At 47.7% G+C, this 17,917-nt stretch overlaps 2 protein-coding genes across 3 annotated transcripts; both read right to left on the bottom strand.

The window, feature by feature from the left end:
* Positions 1–878: 878 nt before the first annotated feature.
* Positions 879–9,449, bottom strand: LOC134510471 (cytoglobin-1-like). Of its 2 annotated transcripts, XM_063323823.1 has the most exons (6): positions 8,994–9,449; positions 8,022–8,110; positions 7,465–7,657; positions 5,511–5,619; positions 3,324–3,555; positions 879–1,957 (listed from the first exon to the last, which is right to left on the bottom strand). In XM_063323823.1, exons 3-6 carry the CDS (start codon positions 7,493–7,495, stop codon positions 1,829–1,831), a joined length of 501 nt encoding a protein of 166 aa, XP_063179893.1. In that variant the 5' UTR covers positions 7,496–7,657; positions 8,022–8,110; positions 8,994–9,449; the 3' UTR covers positions 879–1,828. The 2 variants fall into 2 exon arrangements, with proteins under 2 accessions (XP_063179893.1, XP_063179902.1); XM_063323832.1 differs by lacking the exons at positions 7,465–7,657; positions 8,022–8,110 and having other exon boundaries at positions 8,997–9,449.
* A 1,091-nt stretch (positions 9,450–10,540) lies between these two features.
* LOC134509910 (heat shock 70 kDa protein 12B-like) lies at positions 10,541–17,908 on the bottom strand. Its single transcript, XM_063322580.1, has 4 exons — positions 17,486–17,908; positions 14,356–14,580; positions 14,023–14,194; positions 10,541–13,166 (listed from the first exon to the last, which is right to left on the bottom strand). The coding sequence occupies exons 1-4, from the start codon at positions 17,906–17,908 to the stop codon at positions 12,124–12,126; spliced, it is 1,863 nt and encodes a 620-aa protein (XP_063178650.1). The 3' UTR covers positions 10,541–12,123.
* Between the last annotated feature and the right edge of the window lie 9 nt (positions 17,909–17,917).

Here is a 17,917-nt window from a genome sequence, read left to right as displayed (position 1 = left end):
AAAAAAGGACATGTACTCCTAAACCACTCGCATCATACAAATATCTAAAGTTTAGTGTGTCCCCCCCCTTTGTTAATGGCTTGTTTAAAGTTTCCCTCTTTACTTAAGCCTGAGTTTGATTTGTTTCACAGACCTTGCTTTTGCTGCTCCTCTCTCTCTCCATCGCAGGGAACACAAGAGCCTTAAACCATCGAGGAGTGTCGTCAGGCGCCTGCCAGCCCCGGGTGTCTGTGGCGATGACGAGCATGTCATTACACCTAACTGTCATCATGGCAAATAGTGCTTTTAACGTGCATTAAAGCACATAAATAAAAAGAGGAAAATATTTGAAGCTTTTCAGAGTGATAACTTGTACTGCCTCGGAGGGGTTTGAGACTATAAATATTTTTTGACAAGTCTTGTTCTTTTCTTACAATACTTGGCGGTGCTGTGCAATACGCTTCCCCTTCTTCCCAAGTGGGATAAAATACCGCATCAAATAAAGCAGTTTGCCCCATGCTCCCTCTCCAGCAAGAGTTCATCTTCTGGACTTTGGGATTTCAGCAGCCTTAGCCAAACAAATGGGATGTGTGAGGGAACCGTACTTTGGATGAAGGAGAATTCGGCATTTTTAGCTGTTTACACAATGGTTGTTTCATGGTCAAGTGAAAAGCTTCCCTTCCCACCACCCAAGGAGCCTGATTTCTGCAAGCGTGATGGGTGCCTGGGTGGGAGCTTGAGCTGGTTTTAGTAAAGCCCCCAGTACCACCAGTAAGCGTGCATTGTAACCAGTTACCGCTCCTGCGCGTCACGCGTGCCTTTTCTGTGCTACAAACGAGAGGACGCATCTGCTTTCTCCGTGTTTATTGTGTTACACTGAAGCAAAACGGCACGTAGTTATTTGCAATTATTAGCTGATGATTTCACCACATCTAAGGAATACAAGGAAAAGCAATTAAATAGTTTGGGACTCGGTTACCACTGAAGGGAGGCTCAGGCCGTGCGACAGGACAGGATGAGGGCAGCGCCGTAGAAAACCCGCTCCTTGGGGCAGCAGCCTGCCTCAGCTGGATGAGCAGCGCAGGAGCTAGTGAGCTCCCTACTGATGCCCTCTCCTGGGAATGTGGCCAGAGAAATTTGCTGGGAGTAACACCGTGAAATCCACGCGCTGGAGAAGTTCATCCCTGCCCAGAGGGACCCAGTGGTGACCACATTCAGCACTGACATCCCTTGTGCTGAAAGTTGCTCCAAGAAACCTCTCCCCAGGTTGAGGAACTCCGCTGGCTCGTGCAGGATGGGACTTTCCCCGTGTCTTTCTCAGACATTAGTCTTTCCCATAAATCACTTTCCCCATTGTTTTTATTCAAACATGAAATAACACCCACACCTCTTAAATAATGACCGCTGCAAAGTCCCTGCAGATGCTTAAAAACGGTCTCCTGGTCGTCGTTCATGAGGATGGAGAGGTGGTAACTGAGATAAATTGCTGCTGGTACCTCTCTGGGCTGGTGCTGCTGGAAGGAACAAGTCTTTCTCTCAGGAACAGCAAGCTCAAAGTCATCATCTTAAAATGCAGTCTTCAAGGCCGGTGGCCAGAGGAACCCACCTGGAGCACCGAAGCTGCAAAGCACATCAGGATTTGTTGGTTGACTTTGATGTATTTGCAGGTTTTATTTAACCGTAGAAACTCAGTTTGCTAAGGAAATTATTGACATTGATATCTACATTATATAAGCCTTTTTCTTGCCTTTTTTTTTTTAGTTTTTCATTCTTCCAACTGTGGCTGGAGGCCCAAAAGCAGCAAATCAGTGCTGGCGAGATGTATGAAGAGCCTGGATGTTGCACATCCTCACCAGCCCGCCTCTTTGTAGACATTGTTCAGGTGAGTACAGATTTCATTTGTCACCTTCTCAAAGGAAGCTTTGCAGTCTCCACCAAATTTCTCCTCCATCAGTTGCAAGATAATGTCACAGATAATCTAAACAAGGAGAAGGGAAGAAACAACCAGTGTGAACTTTCCTCCACATTAGAGGTGTAAGAATAAAACGTATATTTCAGTTGGGGTTCTTGGAGGGCAGAAAGTGGGTAAAAGAACAATTCAGCAGCATATAGACCATTCAAGGCCAGGCTGGATGGGGCTTTGAGCAACCTGGTCTAGTGGGAGGTGTCCCTGCCCATGGCACAGGGGGTTGGAACTAGATGATCTTTAAGGTCCCTTCCAACCCAAACCATTCCATGATTCTACGATTCTATGATTCTATGATATAGCATGCACAGCCCATAATAGGTCATGGAAAATTAGGTGCATTATAGAATTCACCAAAAAAATGCAGTCACCGTGGCTGGTTTTTTTAACTATCTTGTATCTAGTTAATGTTGACTGCACCCGTCACTTAAGGACAGCTGTACAGAAACAGTTCACTTGGTCCATTTACTGCAGTCCTTCTCCTGGCAGTGGGCTGTCCCAAATGCTTAGAGGCCTTGAGGAAGCTCGTGTTGGACACCTATGGAATACATGGCTTGGGGACTAAGTTTCTTCCTAGTTCTTCCTGCTTATTAGCTGTCTAGCACTCTGTAGCAATGAGGGTTCTGTGTCTTTATAATTGCTAGGTAGGTGGTATACTTTGAATTGTCAGCTCCTTTTCTGTGAAGCATTTATTATTTTGTGTGCATCTTTACCCTGAAAAAGTCTTTTTAGGATCTCTCCAGGCAGAAATCCTCGCTTATTCTCCCACTTATTGAAAACTGGGCCCACTGCTTTGGAAACCACCTTCCTGGTGCCTGAGTGACCTTTCCTAGAAGGTGCCTCTTTGCATTTTGTGCTGTGTAAGGCACATAAAATAGTTGTAAATTAAGTCTGCTAGTGACCTTAGGTGGGCTTGGGCAAGTCATTTGATCCCGTATTTATTATCCGTGTTTGTTTAGTGATGGCAATGCTGTTGATGATGAGCAACAGCTCAATAACAGCTGGTTTAGTTGTCCTAGAAAAGCTCAGTTCCTGTTACTAGACAAAAATAGGCATCAAGGACTGAAGTCCAGTGTTAAGCTGCTTTTCTGTATCTTGTTACTAAATGACAAGCATGGGAATGACAACTCATGGGCAGCTCTGCAGCTCCCACCTGAGCAGACCCGCCTGCATCGCATTGCCGCATAGCCTTCTTCCCAACAGCTGCCAGATCTCTCATTCCTGCTGTCTTCCACCATCAACTGTCTCACCTTCCACCATCTCCGCTCTCCAGAGCATATGTGTGTTTATATTTATATATACAAAGCCTGTTTTCCTCAAAGGGGAAGACATCCTCCCATCAAAATTCCAGACGCTGAGAAGAGGGCTGCTGGCTCACCCTAAAATTTTTGGGGTCAATCTTCAGCTGGGTGGCATGTTTCTTGCCAAGCGGGTTCACTATGCCAAGAAAAGCCTCAGAGTTGTCCAGGTGTTGCACCATGTCGTTGATGGCGGTGAAAACCTTCTTGCCGTGGCCCCTGACCTGATCCGACTGTTTCATCTCTTCAGCAGAGTCCATGCCTTTGAAGTGTGCAAAGTAGGACTTGGTGTCTGGGTGCTCAGTAAACATCCTGTTGAGAAATGAGAGGTGTCCTAATTTGTGGACAAAGGCATCAATGCAGATATGGCTTCACATTCCAGGCCTTGTCTCATGCATTTATTGCCCTTTTTCCTTCTCTTTAATAGAACAGACTCCTCTTTCCCCTGCATTTCTTGGTTCTCCTTTGCCCTTCCCATCTGTGCACAGCCCCTGTGCCCACGGCAGCCTCTCCCCTCCCTTGCCTCTCCCCAGGGCACTCCTCTTTGCTCGCTCAGCCTTAAAACCTACCTATCCTGAATTTATTCTGCTGCTTCTAAAGTAAACCATTCCTCAGTGTGGGCTTGGTGTTAGGGGGAGCTAAAATCCACAGAGAAGTGGGAGCGCGTTCGCATGGGGTGAGTATTCCCAAAGATGTTCTGGACAGCAGATATGTCCACTGTGCTCTCGGTGGGTGTTTTCATGGAGAAACCCTACTTTTGGTTTTGTTAATTAACACCTTCCTAGAGTCCATCCCAAAGCTTTCTTGCTGCCTGTGGTGGATTGTTTTTTTGTTTATTCAGAAGTAATACAACTCGATGCCACTTGTAAAGGAATTGCCTTTCATAATACATCAATTACAGTCATCTTGGTTAATCTCTTAAAAAAGCAGTTTACTCCATTGGGTAAACCAGTTGTCCACCTGAAATAGCAATAGCAAAATCCAGACTGCATTTCACAGAGTCACAGAATGGTTGGGCTTGAAGGGACCTTTGGAGGTCATCTGGTCAACCCCCCCGGTCAAGCTGGTTGCCCAGAACCATGTCCAGACAGCTTTTGAATATCTCTATGGACGGAGACTCTACAACCCCTCTGGGAAACCCGTGCCAGTGCTCAGTCGCCCTCACAGTGAAAAACTGTCTTTCAGTTTGTGCCCATTGCCTCTGGTCCTCTCACTGGGCACCACTGAGAAGAGCCTGACCCTGTCTTCTTTGTACCCTCCCTTCATCTTTTTATACACATTGATAAGATCATCCTGAGCCTTCTCTTCTCCAGGCTGAACAGTCCCAGCTCTCTCAGACTGTCCTCATAGGAGAGATGCTCCAGTCCCTTCATCATCTTCATGGCTCTTTGTTGTACTCTTCCCAGTATGCCCACGTCTCTTTTGTACTTGGGAGCCCAGAATTTGTCTAAAGGCACGGGTGGGGCTGTAGAACACTAAGGCAAAGTCTTCTAGAGTAAATTACCCTGGGGAGCCAAGCCACTGGATGCTACTAGCATTTTTTATAGCTGTGTTTCTGACCCTAACTGTCCTCAGATTGCGTAGACTGCAGAAGGAAAGAGCAGTACGTAACACACTTTGAGGCTGATACAGACACACGGTGTGATATACAAGAAAGCCGGAGGGAGTGGTAAAGGTATGATAACCACAACTAGTATTTGGACTGATCAGTGCATATGGAGGTGATGTGAGTCACAGCCGAGAGAGGGATAAGTGAAAGGTGAACAGAAGAAACTTCTGTCTTATGGAAGAGGAGAGGAAAACAGAGTGAAAACTAAGAGAGGAAAGCCCGCAGGAAGGGTACAATACAATGAAACTGATGGGCTCTGGACTGGGAAGGCTGAAGGAGAATCAGAAGAGAAATATTGAGGACGCGCAAGTTAAAAAAAACTCATTAAAGCTATTTACAGGAAAAGGGTGAGAGGGAAATAGGGCCCATGCTTTGTTCCCATTCTCTTTCCTACCACTTCCTTTCCTTTACCTTAAATGGGTGAAGAAATTGTTCTTGTCTCTTCTTTTTTTCCCACCCCGTTCCGTCTTTCCTTTTACTTTTATTTGTGTGGATCTCTCCTTCCTCCCTGAGGTGGGATAAACCACAGCAAACCAAAATGTTCCCAGCAAGGGCTGCATGAAACACATCAAGACATGCTCCTAGGTGGTAACTCCATGCTTCTTGCTGTTCCTCCTTCAACTCTCTGGGGTAGCAGCAGGATGGGCTCTTTCCTTACCTGACCAGCACAGTCGTCCCGTTGTCCTCAGCATCCACATATATCTTCTCCCAGGCGCCACGGGCACTTTGCACCTCTGCTTCAGAGAATGACATGGTGGAGGAGATGGCTGCAACAAAGGACACAGTGGGAAGGAGAAGGTCAGGGAGGTCCTGGTGAGGTGATTCTGCTCCGGTTCTCTCCTCGGGGCTCTCTAAATACTGCCCTGGGGATTTAGGAGATCTTGAACAGACTCTTTGTCTCTGTTACCCCTCGGTCACATTTCTTCAGGCTTTAGGGCTGCCTAATCACTTTTAATCAGGAAAGAAACCAACCATGTGAGGAGGGAGGACTAGGACTCTCACTGTGGCGTCAGGTGCCAGAGCAAAGATCTCGCTGTCTGAGGAGAAAAAAGAATAAAGGGGTTTTCAGTGGGGAAGAAAAAGATCGGCTCTCCCCCCCCACCACCCCTGCCAAGGCCAGTGCTTTGCTTCTCTTTCCCAAGAGCGATCCTTGCCTGAACACTAATTTTCCTGGTTTGTTTCCGAGAGTGCTGCTGTGGGCACCGTGGTGCCCGGCCATCCCCTCTTCCCAGCACTTCTTGCTCCTTCAGTCCAAAGATCCCGTTTTCCAGCTCCAGAAACTCTCTCCAGTCCTGCTTTCATGCCACGTTCACCGCTTTCCCCGCAGCCCTCTGGTTTAGCAGGGGCTCATCCAACGCTGCTCCCTGCCTCGGGAGCGTGCCATGTCATTTTAGCACAGGAGATAAATGGGTGCAGGACACCCAGGCTGGAAGCACAGGCAATTTGCTACCCTAATCCTCCTGGCTTGCAGCCGGAATCTCTGCCCTATCCATAAGCCCTACCTGCCTGGAAGGGAGAAAGAGATAAGGGGCAGGAGAAGGGCCGGTGTGGAGCTGCAGACAGCGTGTAGGGGCCCGTTATCGTCACCGTCACTTGGAACCGGAGGCAAAAAAAAAATCTTGGATTATCCGCACGGCGCCTGGGCTTAACCTCTGCCAGGAATGTTCTGGTTAAGTCCAAAGCACGCACACGAAATAAGGGCTAAGGGGCTTGAGGAACCGCTGCAGCTGCTGGACGCCGAGCGCAGACAAAACCTCTTATCGTTTGAGATGGTTTAGAGGAGGGAAGGAACAGGCGCGAGGCAGAAATGTGCGGCACGGCGAGCAAAACCAGACAGATACCCCGGGGCAGAAGGAAAGGGGTGTTCGCAACCTCACAGAGACTGATCGGGCTTGGTGGTGTTAGGTCCCACCGCTGCTGAGGGATGCCTCAAGTGACTTCACTGAAACGAAATCCCTCCTTCCCTCCCTCTCCCTTTCCACCACAGCAAACAAGGAGAGGTCTGATACCAAGGTCTGCGCAGCCTTCTGTTTTCTCATCCCAAAGTCTTCAGAAAAATGTCCCAGATTTCAGGAGAGCTTCAGGGGGGGAACACAAGCACGCTACGCTGCTGGGACTGCTGCCTCTTTGAAGGCAAACTCAAAGGAGGGGAGCACTGGTCAGCCGGGCCCAGCCACCAGCACAGGGACACAGAAGAAGGAGCGAGGACGGCACCGCAGGACCTGGTGGTTCCCAGGCCTTGGGAGCCAAAACTGGATCTCAGTGGGGAAAGCACCAAGTTTTTGACTGAGAGCAGAATGCGCATCAGGTGCATGTCATGGGTGGCCTGGGAGCTCCTGAAGAAAAAGCGACACTAACTTTAGCCAAAGGGAAAGGTTCTTAGGCAGGTTTGGAGCTTGGAGGTAGAGTTAATTTTTCTTCAGGATGTGAATGCGGACAATTACTTGCTTGCAACTTTTCCTCCTCTCTGTAGGTGTCATGTTCTCCTTGCAGATCCTGGTGCACCCTGACTTGCCGTGGACGTTTGTGGGAGAAGCTGGAGCCTGGAGGTGAGCCAAGGTCTCTGGCCTGAGTTGTGGTAGCAATGCACATTGCTCAAGGATGAGTCTTACCTCTTAGTATTCTTAGTCTTTTCTTCTTCATCTCCCTTGTTCGCCCTTCGTTTCCCTCCCCTTTGGTGTCCGTTTGCAGCAGTTCACAATCAAACCTCAGCTTCCCTAGGGGACTTCTCCTCTGCTCTCCCCAACCTCATCTGTGACACTGCAGTACGAAGGTGCTCATTCACTTGATATATTGTCAGACATCCTGTCATGATCCAAAAAATACCCATTTTGAGTTGGGAAATTTCAATCAAATGAATTTATTGCCAAATAACTAACCAACCAACACTTAGACACCTCTCTTCCCTCCATCCTGGTCCCTCACCCCTGTGACGCAGGTTATACCCCTGCCCTTTGGTGAGACCATGGATGGTGCAGGAGCTGGGGGCTGGTGCGTGGGGGTCCCTTTGCTCTTGCTGCTCCTTGTGCCCTACTCAACTGCTCTGGCATTTGCTCCTCCACCGGTCACTGCCCTTTTGGGTGCTACACCTGCCCTGGCCTTGTCTCTCCTTTTTCAGCATTCACTGCCCTTTCTTAAATGTGTTTCCACAGAAGCACCATAAACTCACCTGCTTTGTCCAGTTTTGGGGTGCAATGGGTCAGTTTTGTCTGTTGCTGAGCCGGCTGTGAGTGGCCCAAGGCAGTCCCTGGCCTCCTGCTGCACGGATGAAACAATGATGCTCTCAAGCATGTCACCCGGCTCTCTGTGACACACTTCTCTATTCCTTCCTTTCACCTTCTGGTGTTACTTCTACTGTTTTGGAAAATTATATTCCATTTCCCCCTTGCACCATTTGCCGAGTCCTCCCTGCCAGGTGAGCGCAGTGATACCTCATAAAGTTCTGACATCTCTAATAGGGTTATATGCATCTGTTACTGTACTTCTGGGGTCTCCAGAGTTTTAAACAAAAAATCTCCAGAAGCCTATTTTTTTTGTCCTCAAAATGGTATTGCTGTGAAAAATGGTATTGCTGTGAAAAAACACTCCCCCGCACACCCCAGGGGAAGAGGATGCGTGCTTGGCTTATTTCTTTTTCCTCTTGCATGGTTTGTTTTCTTTAATATCACGAAGGAAGTGAGTGCTCTTAAGTGTAATTTCTGCTGAATGGGGAGGAATATTTTCTAATGGGGGTGCTGGGCAGCCCTGCAGACAGCCTCGGCCGGGGACGGGACGCTCCTTGGCAGGCAGGGCCAAGCTGGGGGGCAGAAAGCGCTGGGAAATCCCAAGCAGGGAGCACAGCCACGATATTTCGGGCTGCACACGGCGGCCAAGCTTTTCCTGGCTCTGTCCCCAGCCGGGGAAGCAGAGGACATGCCTCTCCCTTGTTACGTCCCAGTCCGACTACGTTTGGTCCGGGAGTGGTTCGGGCTGATTCCGAGCGCGAGATTCAGACACAAAGAAGGTCAGATGCTGGTCACTGCAGATTTATTGTTATTCCCCAGCAATAGTGACTGTGACGAGCGATGGAGTAAAGAAGGAAGTAAAGAAAAGGCAGAAAAGAGAGACGCAGTATTATGGAGCACAGCAAGAGTATAGTCACCACCACAGGCCCGCTGGCGTCTCGACGGTCCTTGAAGTTCAAAGGCGTCCCGTAGTTCTCAAGCGACGGTGTTGAGGGTCCCCATTGTAGTCTGGCATGGCACTAGTTTATAGTCCCTGTCGGCTTGTAGTTCGATCAGTCAGCACACAGGTGGTCTTGGCTCGGCCAATCATCGTTTGACGCAGTTGCTGGGTGAGATTTTCCTGCCCCTGTTGCTTTGATTTAGCAAAGTCATCATGCCACGATGAATCCGGGGTACCCTTGGTTGGCATGTGCACCACGCAGGCAGCAGCGCGCAAACTTCCAGACATCCTGTTGGTCTGCCAAAAGTCTGCACCAGCTTCCCTTCGGCCCGTAGGCGGCAAACCCAACAGGAAACCTTGCAAACCTCCTGACGGCTTGCAGAAAATTAAGCAAGCTTTGAGACAATTATTTTTATGTTCCAGTCTCTGACATCACAGTGGGGCAGGGAAACGGCAGCGGTTCTGCGAAGTGAGATTTGTTTCCTTTCCATTTCCCATAAATCACGTGCTTTAGGCAGAAGGCAGCTGTCAGGCTCCGGCAACAGGAATGGACAGCATCTTCTACGTGCCCAGCTACTTAGGACCTAGCAGCGGTGACTCCCTGCGGAGCTCCTTGATGCCCCTGTCACAAGTACTGCAAAGCTGCCCATGTTTTCTTCTTCAAAGTTTGTGATCTGTTATTTAAGTTTCATGTTTGATATAAATAAACCACCCTATTTATTACACAACAGGGGTTAATCCCCAGCTCAGCAGACACAGCTGTTGTAGAGGATGGCTGGAAAGGGCTCAGCAGCTATGATATAGCTATAATATATAATATAGCTGTAAAATAGCTGAGCCACTCAGCTCAGTGGTGGTGGAGGCCCCATCCCTGGAGACATTCAAGGCCAGGCCTGATGAGGCTCTGAGCAACCTGATCTAGTTGAAGATGTCCCTGCTCACTGCAGGGGGGTTGGACTAGGTGACCTTTAAAGGTCCCTTCCAACCCAACACATTCTATGATTCTATAACTCTTATTTTCCCAACACCCCCGTACTGTCAGACTGAGGTTAGAGCCCCCCATAGCAGGTTTCTCAGATGTTTGGCTTGAGACGCTGACACTCAGTGCTGCTTTTACAAGGATGACAAACACCTGCATCTGCTCCATGCTCAGTATCTCAGGTTATCAACATTACCAGCTCATCAAAATAAGCAAAATTAGGAGCTGCAGTCACAACTGTTGGTGTCAATGTCTGAATGCCAAAGCCCACATAGCATACGGTTGGGAAAGACCTGGGGCAGACACATGTGGCTTTCCCAGCAGCCACCAGACCGCACTTCTCTCTCCTGTTCAGAGAACGGTGGTGGGCTTGGGTGAAGCTATGCTGCACTTTGCACTGGTGAAAGTGCAAAGTCCGCAAGGTAAGAAAAAAGCAGGAACATTCAGCCTGTTGGAACCTAGCCACCTAGAATGGCCCGTACATAGTTCAGAGAGAAGTACTGTCTGACATGATAGAAATGGACACAGGTTTTTCTGTTGTGAATACTTTTATTGCACAGGTAAGATTTTGAATGCAAAACCAAAGGTGAGGTATTCAAAATAGTTCAGCTTTTATACACCATAGGTCATAGTATCTATACAGATTAATCCTCTAAATGCTTCTTTAATGATTGGCAGCATTAAGTACATGGCTTAGCAGTGATTCTAACGCAGTCATTACACCAAATAAAGATGCCAGCGCTGAGTTTTCATGCTGTGTATCCAGCTAACCAGGTATTTGCATCGGGACAGGCTGGTGTTCAGCAGGGAAACTCTACAGCCTTAGCGAAGGGGAAAAAAATTACTCTACCAAAAAAACCCAGTAAGTGATGCAAAGGCAGTCACCACATCCCACCACCAGACCGAAGCCCAGCCACTCTCCCCAGGCAATAGCTACTTTGGAGAAAGTCCCTCCCCATTTTTATTGCTGAGCATGAGGTTACAGGGTATGACCCGCCTTGGTCAGTTAGGGTCAGCTGTGCTGGCTGTGTCCTCTCCCAGCCCCTTGCTCCCCCCGCCAGCCTCCTCGCTGCAGGAGCAGAGTGAGAAACAGAGAAGGCCGTGCTGCTGTGCGAGCCCTGTTCAGCTATTACTAAAACACTGGTGTGCTCTCAAGACCGTTTTGGCCATACATCACACAGCAGCGTAAGGGTGGCCACGAAGAAAGTTAACAACTCCACCCCAGGCAGACCCAGCACACTGCAGGATCGCATCCTTTTCTTGGACAAATTTGGGCTTGCGCAGGCCACACTGTGCTGAACTTGTGCACAGGAGGCAAAGAAATGAGCTTTTATAGACATGGAAAATATCAAGCCCAATTCAGAGATGTAGGGCGTATCCACAGATGGACAGAGGTGCTCAGGTAGGGGTGTAAGCACTATTCATATCTGTCATGTTACAATCTGGCATTTGTATTAGCCCAGTTAATGAGATCGCACCACCCAATGGTTTAATGCAAATAACACTCCCGCAGGTTTTGCATACAAGCCCCCAGACTACATTAAGTTACTGCTTCACAGAGTATCTTGACTGGAACACGAGCTCTTTAATTACACGCAATCTATATGAGTGATGTTCTGAAGAAAACTCAAATCCATTGAATGTCACCCCTGGCAGAGTTAAACCTGGACTCCAGATAAAGGGACCTGATATCGGAGGAAGAGAGGATGTAGCTGAAAGAAGACGTCAGGCTAAAAGAAATAGTTATGGGCTGGTATATGTAGAAGTTAGACACCAGTACGGAAGCTCTCTATCAAACACAGATAGAGTACAGATGATTATATTGGTGGTATGAACTACTGTGTTCAGAGATGCAAGGAGCTAAGCCAGAAGGGCAAGAGATAAAGCAGCAGATAAACTTGCTGTCAGATAGAACAGAAAGAGAGGTAGTGGACTGAAAGGGTGGTTGTTGAGGAATAGAAGGAACCAGCGAATCAGACTAGCAAACCGTTTACCTGTGCAAGCAAAAAGCTGGATGATGGATGGACTTTATGGTCCATTTGCCTTCTCTAGTGTAGTAGTTATTGCCTCCCACTAAAGCCATGCTCTCCCTTGAGTTATTGCCCCTGCTGCTCGATGTACTGAGCATTTACACAGCTAAAAAATCTATTATAATTGCCCGACTTTGTTTGGAAGTAACATCAGTACAAGTGACTTCAAATTCAGTGAGCCCAAATTTAATATCCAGCTTCAGTTTACGTTCCTTCCCCAGCTTTGTGTCTGGCATTGGCACTGTACAGGAGCCAAGCAGTTCCATCCCTTCCTCATCTACGTACTGAGCATCCTGCTTTTCTGTACAATAGAAAGAAAACCGTGCGCTTGTCTGATCTGGTTCTGTTGGGTGTAAAATATGGTGGGCAACTTCATTTATATTCACTGACTCCTCAATTCCTACCAATTTCTTGAAGAGATCTGTGCAGTAAATATAGTCACCAGCTTTTGAGACCCTTTGTTTTAAGGAGTCATGGATAGCAGCATCAAATTTACGATTTACAGATACACCGTATGTCCGAGCGCTGACTCTTGAGGCAATAATGTGTGGATTGACTCCAAATAAAACAGCCCCTTTTGCAATGGCCACTTGGGCCTCCATTGGACAAAGGATATGATACTTGCTAAAGGCCTGCCTGATTGCATCTCTCAAGATGATGCTCGATGCAAAGCCTCCCACAAGCAAAATGTACTGGACCTTGGCCATCTCAGGCTTGTTAAGAATTTCCTTCAAAGAATGAATGATATTTTTGATACTGTAGTCAAAAAAGCTCTTAATTTTCTCATATGTAATCATGATCATCCCATCGCACCACACAGCTCCCTGTGCTTTTTTGAAGAAGTGGGAGATGTCCTTCTTGCACATTGCCAATCTGGTCAAGTTGTAGTAGCAATGTATGTAGACCGCCTCCCTGCCAGCAGAGCATTTCTGTAGACTGAAGTTGTACATCATATGTTGTAATTCAGTAGGGTAGGTCTTTACATATTCATCCCATACACCGTCATCAAATATTTCCTTGAGGAAGTCAGTGAAGTTTTCATCTACTCTGTTGCCTCCCCATCCACCTCCAGCTGCCTTGTGTAGCTCCTTCAGGTAATGGTTTTCTTGGATCTCATGTACCGTGATGTCTATTGTGCCACCTACACGTGTACACACACACAGAGAGACATGAAGTTAGCTGGTTTCTTTACAGTACATGAGGTCCTTACTTTCCACTGAATATAATCTGATCTTCTGAACTCCTGGTTCACAAGTGCACTTTTCTGCTGCTTTCTTTCTCTTCCTCGCTCCTCCGCTATTGCCTGCACACCTCTAAATTTCCTAAATTTATGCACTTCTGTTTACAAGCCTAGTCTCTCAAAGATCCTACTGTAATTGCTGATGAGAGCTGGATGCTCTGAGTTGCTTCCTGAACAAGCCAATCTTCTTTCTGATCACAAAAGGACTGTCCTCTCCTGCCTTTTGATAGAGAAGCTCTGAGATAAGATGATCAGTGGTGGTGACACTCTCAGAAACTTCTGGTCCTCTTGATGCCTTTTCACTATTTGTTCACAATCACCAGACTGCTCTTGACTGGAAACTCACGTTACACCAAAAAAACTTACATGGGGAACTAGAGAAATTACTAAGAAGTGCTCCATCAAATGTTCTTAATGATTTACTCTACAGGGCCCGCTAGCTAATCTCTTTAGTCAATTCATTGGGCACTACACTTGCTTCTACAGAGGAGGCTGTGGGCTCAGGACACACAACAGCATGTGGGTGCATATCAGTGTCTGATGCTGAGACACGGTACAGACTGATCTGTCTTTTCCTCCCATTTTTCTGCCTGCCCTCGGATCTCATTAAGTGAGAAATAAAAATAAAAATCGCATGACAAGCACGGGAGTGGAGTCCAAGCTCTGGGTCCTTTGGGTCCCACTGTGTCAGCCACTGTGAAACAGCCACGCTCTGCTCCCAGCAAAGATGGTACCTGTTAGACAGGGAAAATTTTACCTCCACAGTCAACAACAATATACTGGATCCCAGGGGAGTCTTCAAACTTCTTCTTGTCACTGTTGTCTGCCAAAAACCCTTCCTGTGGAAGCTGTTTGCACCAGAGCGATGCAGCCTCCGGCTCCAGGGCAATAATCAGCTTCTCAGAAATCATGTCAGAGATGAGTCCTGCCTAAAAACACAGGAGAGAAGTGTCAGCTCAAGGAAAGGTAGAGAGATCACCGCTGTACAAACGCCACCTGCTAGGGAGGCTGTTCTCACCCCAGGAGCCCCATGCTGGGGTGGTGGTTCTCCAAAGATAATTTGAGGCAGTGGGATAACCCCTGCTTTTACCTCTTTTGCCGCCAGCCGCATGAACTGCCTGGCAGCAGAGCTCCATATGGCTGGGACAGTAATCACCCAGGTGATCTCCTCCAGGTCGCAGACGGTTTGGAAAGAGGCCTCTTGGATGGTTTCTAGGGCATGTTCCTTCAGGTAGCGCAGGCTTTCGGAAAAGACCGTCAGGGCGGGGAGTGTCTTTCCATTGCTGGCTTTCAGTTCCATGCCAGATGTGACTTTCTACAAAAAAAGTCTCAGCATCACACGTGGCCGTCTTAGCAAGAGACTTGTCCCTTTCACTCTGAGCACTGCACAACACACGGCATAGAAGAAGGTCCTGTCTCCAATCCTGAGTAAATTCCCAGCAATGGATCCAGTATTGTGGCGAACTGCAGCCTCATTGACACAAGTCAGCTACCAAGACGCTTACCCTCGACATCAGTGATTCAATGTGGTTGATAAGTCAGCTGTTCCTCCTGCGCCAAATCTTGTAAATACTCTGTAGATCCTCCTGAACAGCCCTTGGGGAGAATTGTTCTTTCTAAGTGACACCACCATACATTTCCCAGGCATATGGACAGAGACTTCAGACCTTTCTAGTTGCATCTATACTTCTGTGTATGGCATTAAGAAAATATATGCTGGACAAACATGTAGACACGTAAACCCCTGGTCTGGCACAGTTTCTCTATAATGTGTCCTCTTGGCTTATGTATCTCCGTGAGCGTATGTGAAGCTTGAGGCAGGCAGCTGCTCCAACACTTTTTTAGTTTCTCCCAGGAGACCCAAACTCCCTCCATCAGTCCCTGATTGCCTACTCTGTCCAGAAAGAGTGGGAATTGTTGCCACTACCCAAAGAAGTTTCAGGAGCCAGCCTTCATGTGTGTGCTTCCTTTTGTTTTGCTTTGGTAGCCACTAAAATGGTCCTAAATTACAAAGACTATCAACTGCACAATCAGCTCCATCAACATGGGGTCCTTTACAGCCAATGGAGAAAAACAGGCAGGTCCAGGTGCTGCCTAGCTTAAATAACACGCAACCAGGAAAGGCAAGGCGAATCCTATTCTGCAGGTGCAGCCGCTTAAGAGAAAGGGAATCTATACTCATTTTTACTTACGATCTCATTTCCTGTCATTGTTCCTGGCTCAGTTAGGAGAGGGTGATATAAGAAAGCTGTTACATGTGCTCCACAGACACTTTCTATGGAGATTCACCAATAACTACTTATGTGCCTGGGAGCTGGTGCTCCCCTTTCTTGTTTCTGAGCCCTTCTAATGGTTGCCCAGAGAGGTGGTAGAATCTCCATCCTTGGAGATATTCAAAAGCTGACTGGACAACAGTCCTGGGCAACCAGGTCTGTGCGGCCTTGCTTGAGCGGGGAGGTTGGAGCAGATGACCTCCAGAGGTTCCTTCCAACCTCAACCATTCTGTGATTCTGTAATAAAATTTCCCTTAAACGTTTTCTTCTTGGGTGCAGAGAAATGGTGTTGAACTTAAACCTCTCTCCAGCCCCCTCTGAAAGTGAGGGAGAAGACACCACTCCACAGGTGTGTGGAATTTGGATAATGAGGTGAAGTCTCTGTGCTCAAAGGGCAATTAAGACTGGCTTTGCTATCTCTTGTGCAACCCAGGGGAGTGAAGGCTTGTCTGGCTATCACAGGATACATAAATAACGGGGTAGTCTTGGGGAGCCAGGACAGCCCTGCTTTTTGTCAGCAGAGACAGTAAAATCAAGATAACAGAGATTTTGTGTAGCTGTTTGTTTCCTCGAGAGGCTACCATGCCCGATAATTGACCTTTGCCTCGTTACCTGTGAAATGCATATTAAAGTTGACACCCCTGTATGTGCTAATGAAGATTTGAAAGATCATGCTAAACGTATATGACTATAGCACTCGTCTCTCCACCCAAATCATACTACATGTCACCTAGGGGAGGGAAACCTTGTAATTTTGGGGATAAAACGATGGAGAAAATGACTGTTAAATTGGGAGAGAAGAAACTTGATACCTGACGGACCAGTCGACGGGCTGTGTTCTCTTCCTCCACCCCAGGCAGGGTCGCCTTTCTGGGTAAGCGCTGCGCCTCTCACCCTCTGGTGAATGTTACCCCAGGTTGTTGTACTATCTTCATTTTTGCTGGCAATATTAACCTTAAGTAATTAGCGCTATTGTAGGTAGTGAATTTATCAACGGCAATCTCAAATCTGCGACTGTCGCTCTCAATAAAATAACTAATTTCGATTATTTGTGAATCTGCTTCAGTGAAAGTCCTTTGGTGGGACTCTGGTAGTAAGTCAGTGAAAGTCCTGGGACTCTGACAGACAAATATTGAAACTACAGTCCTTTTAACACGACAAGGTGACACCGTGCCAGACCAGATCATTCCCAGCTTTCCCAGGGAGGGAAGTCTTCACAGAGGCCTCCCACTTACCACCTCCCCCTACACCCAGTTCAGCGCTCATTGCTTAGTGCTGGGGGACGCCAAAGAACAGACACGAGACTATTCAGGGCTGGCCCTGTGCTCTGGGTTATTCCGTCTTTGGGAGGCCCTGTGGGACCCCAGAGCACGGACAAGGAGGCCCTAACGTAGCCTAATGTTTGGCCGAACAAGCAAACCCAGAAAAACCTGTGAGCAATTCTGAACTAGCACAGAGCCTTCAGAGAAAAATGACAGAATGATAGCCACCACGCACTTGAAGGACAGCTAGCCAGCCTTAAATTGGTTTCAGCATACCTTTTTAGGGGGAAGGAGAGACAAGCTAGAGGGAGGTACATAACGTGTTGATCCCGAGGTTGCCCACCTCCTTTGAATCACGGGAAGCTTCACTTGTGCCCTTTCGAGGACTGAGGGCAGCTTTTCAATAAACAAGCATTTGGCCAAGCATTTGGCTTCGTCAAAGTATGCAGTCAGGTTGTATTGTCTTTAGATAATGAATAGCATCGTGAAGGAAGGGCCTGTGAAGCCTTTGGCTAATTAAGAAAATAAATCGTTTCTTCTTCAGTTCATCAAAATGCCCTTTGATTTCCATTCATTCATCCTCATCAGCCAGATTTACTCAGCCCACTTCACCAACTCCTCTAACCCCCACCCCTCAAATAAACTAACAGCTCTGACTCCCATTAGCAGTAACTATTCCACCTACCTTGTTGTACAGACACATCTTGAAGTTTTGGAAGAAGTACCAGTTGTCAGCTTCTTTGGAGGGCAGGCTCTTATACTTCATCACAGCATCGTAGCCAAACTTTCTGAACTCCTGCTTCTGGTCGAACAAGATGCACGTGGGTGTCTTCGGGGTCTTGAGCCCGTGCTCTGTTCCCCAGTACACCTGGCGGATTTGGTCCGTACTTGAAGCAAGGGAAAAACAGTACCCGCTGTAGGACGTGCCAAAATCTATAGCAACGACAAAGACTGACTTGCTGGCCATGGCTGACAGCAGTGCAGAGGTGTGCAGTGCGGGAAGCCACAGAGCAGTAAACAGATGGGACTGGGGTGAAATATGAACTGCTCTGGCTGATACCGCAGGGTGAAGCCACTCCTGCCCTGATGTCATCGACTGGAGGGACATCACATGCAG

Source organism: Chroicocephalus ridibundus, chromosome 1, assembly GCF_963924245.1.
Source record: "Chroicocephalus ridibundus chromosome 1, bChrRid1.1, whole genome shotgun sequence".
Lineage (NCBI taxonomy): Eukaryota > Metazoa > Chordata > Aves > Charadriiformes > Laridae > Chroicocephalus > Chroicocephalus ridibundus.
The sequence above is the reverse complement of the archived record's forward strand: the minus strand, read 5'-3'. Positions and strand labels throughout refer to the sequence as shown.

Bases quoted from the DNA above. Each gene is read 5' to 3' on its own strand.
- LOC134510471 (XM_063323823.1), bottom strand. From the start codon at position 7,495: ATGAAGAAGAAAAGACTAAGAATACTAAGAG. The intron at 3,556-5,510 runs GTAAGGAAAGAG...ATTTCTCAACAG, and splicing joins GGGACGACTGTGCTGGTCAG to GATGTTTACTGAGCACCCAG. The intron at 1,958-3,323 runs GTGAGCCAGCAG...CTCCTTGTTTAG, and splicing joins TTGACCCCAAAAATTTTAGG to ATTATCTGTGACATTATCTT.
- LOC134509910 (XM_063322580.1), bottom strand. From the start codon at position 17,908: ATGTCCCTCCAGTCGATGACATCAGGGCAGGAGTGGCTTCACCCTGCG. The intron at 14,195-14,355 runs GTAAAAGCAGGG...CTGTGTTTTTAG, and splicing joins TGCGGCTGGCGGCAAAAGAG to GCAGGACTCATCTCTGACAT. The intron at 13,167-14,022 runs GTAAAATTTTCC...GTACACGTGTAG, and splicing joins TATTGTTGTTGACTGTGGAG to GTGGCACAATAGACATCACG.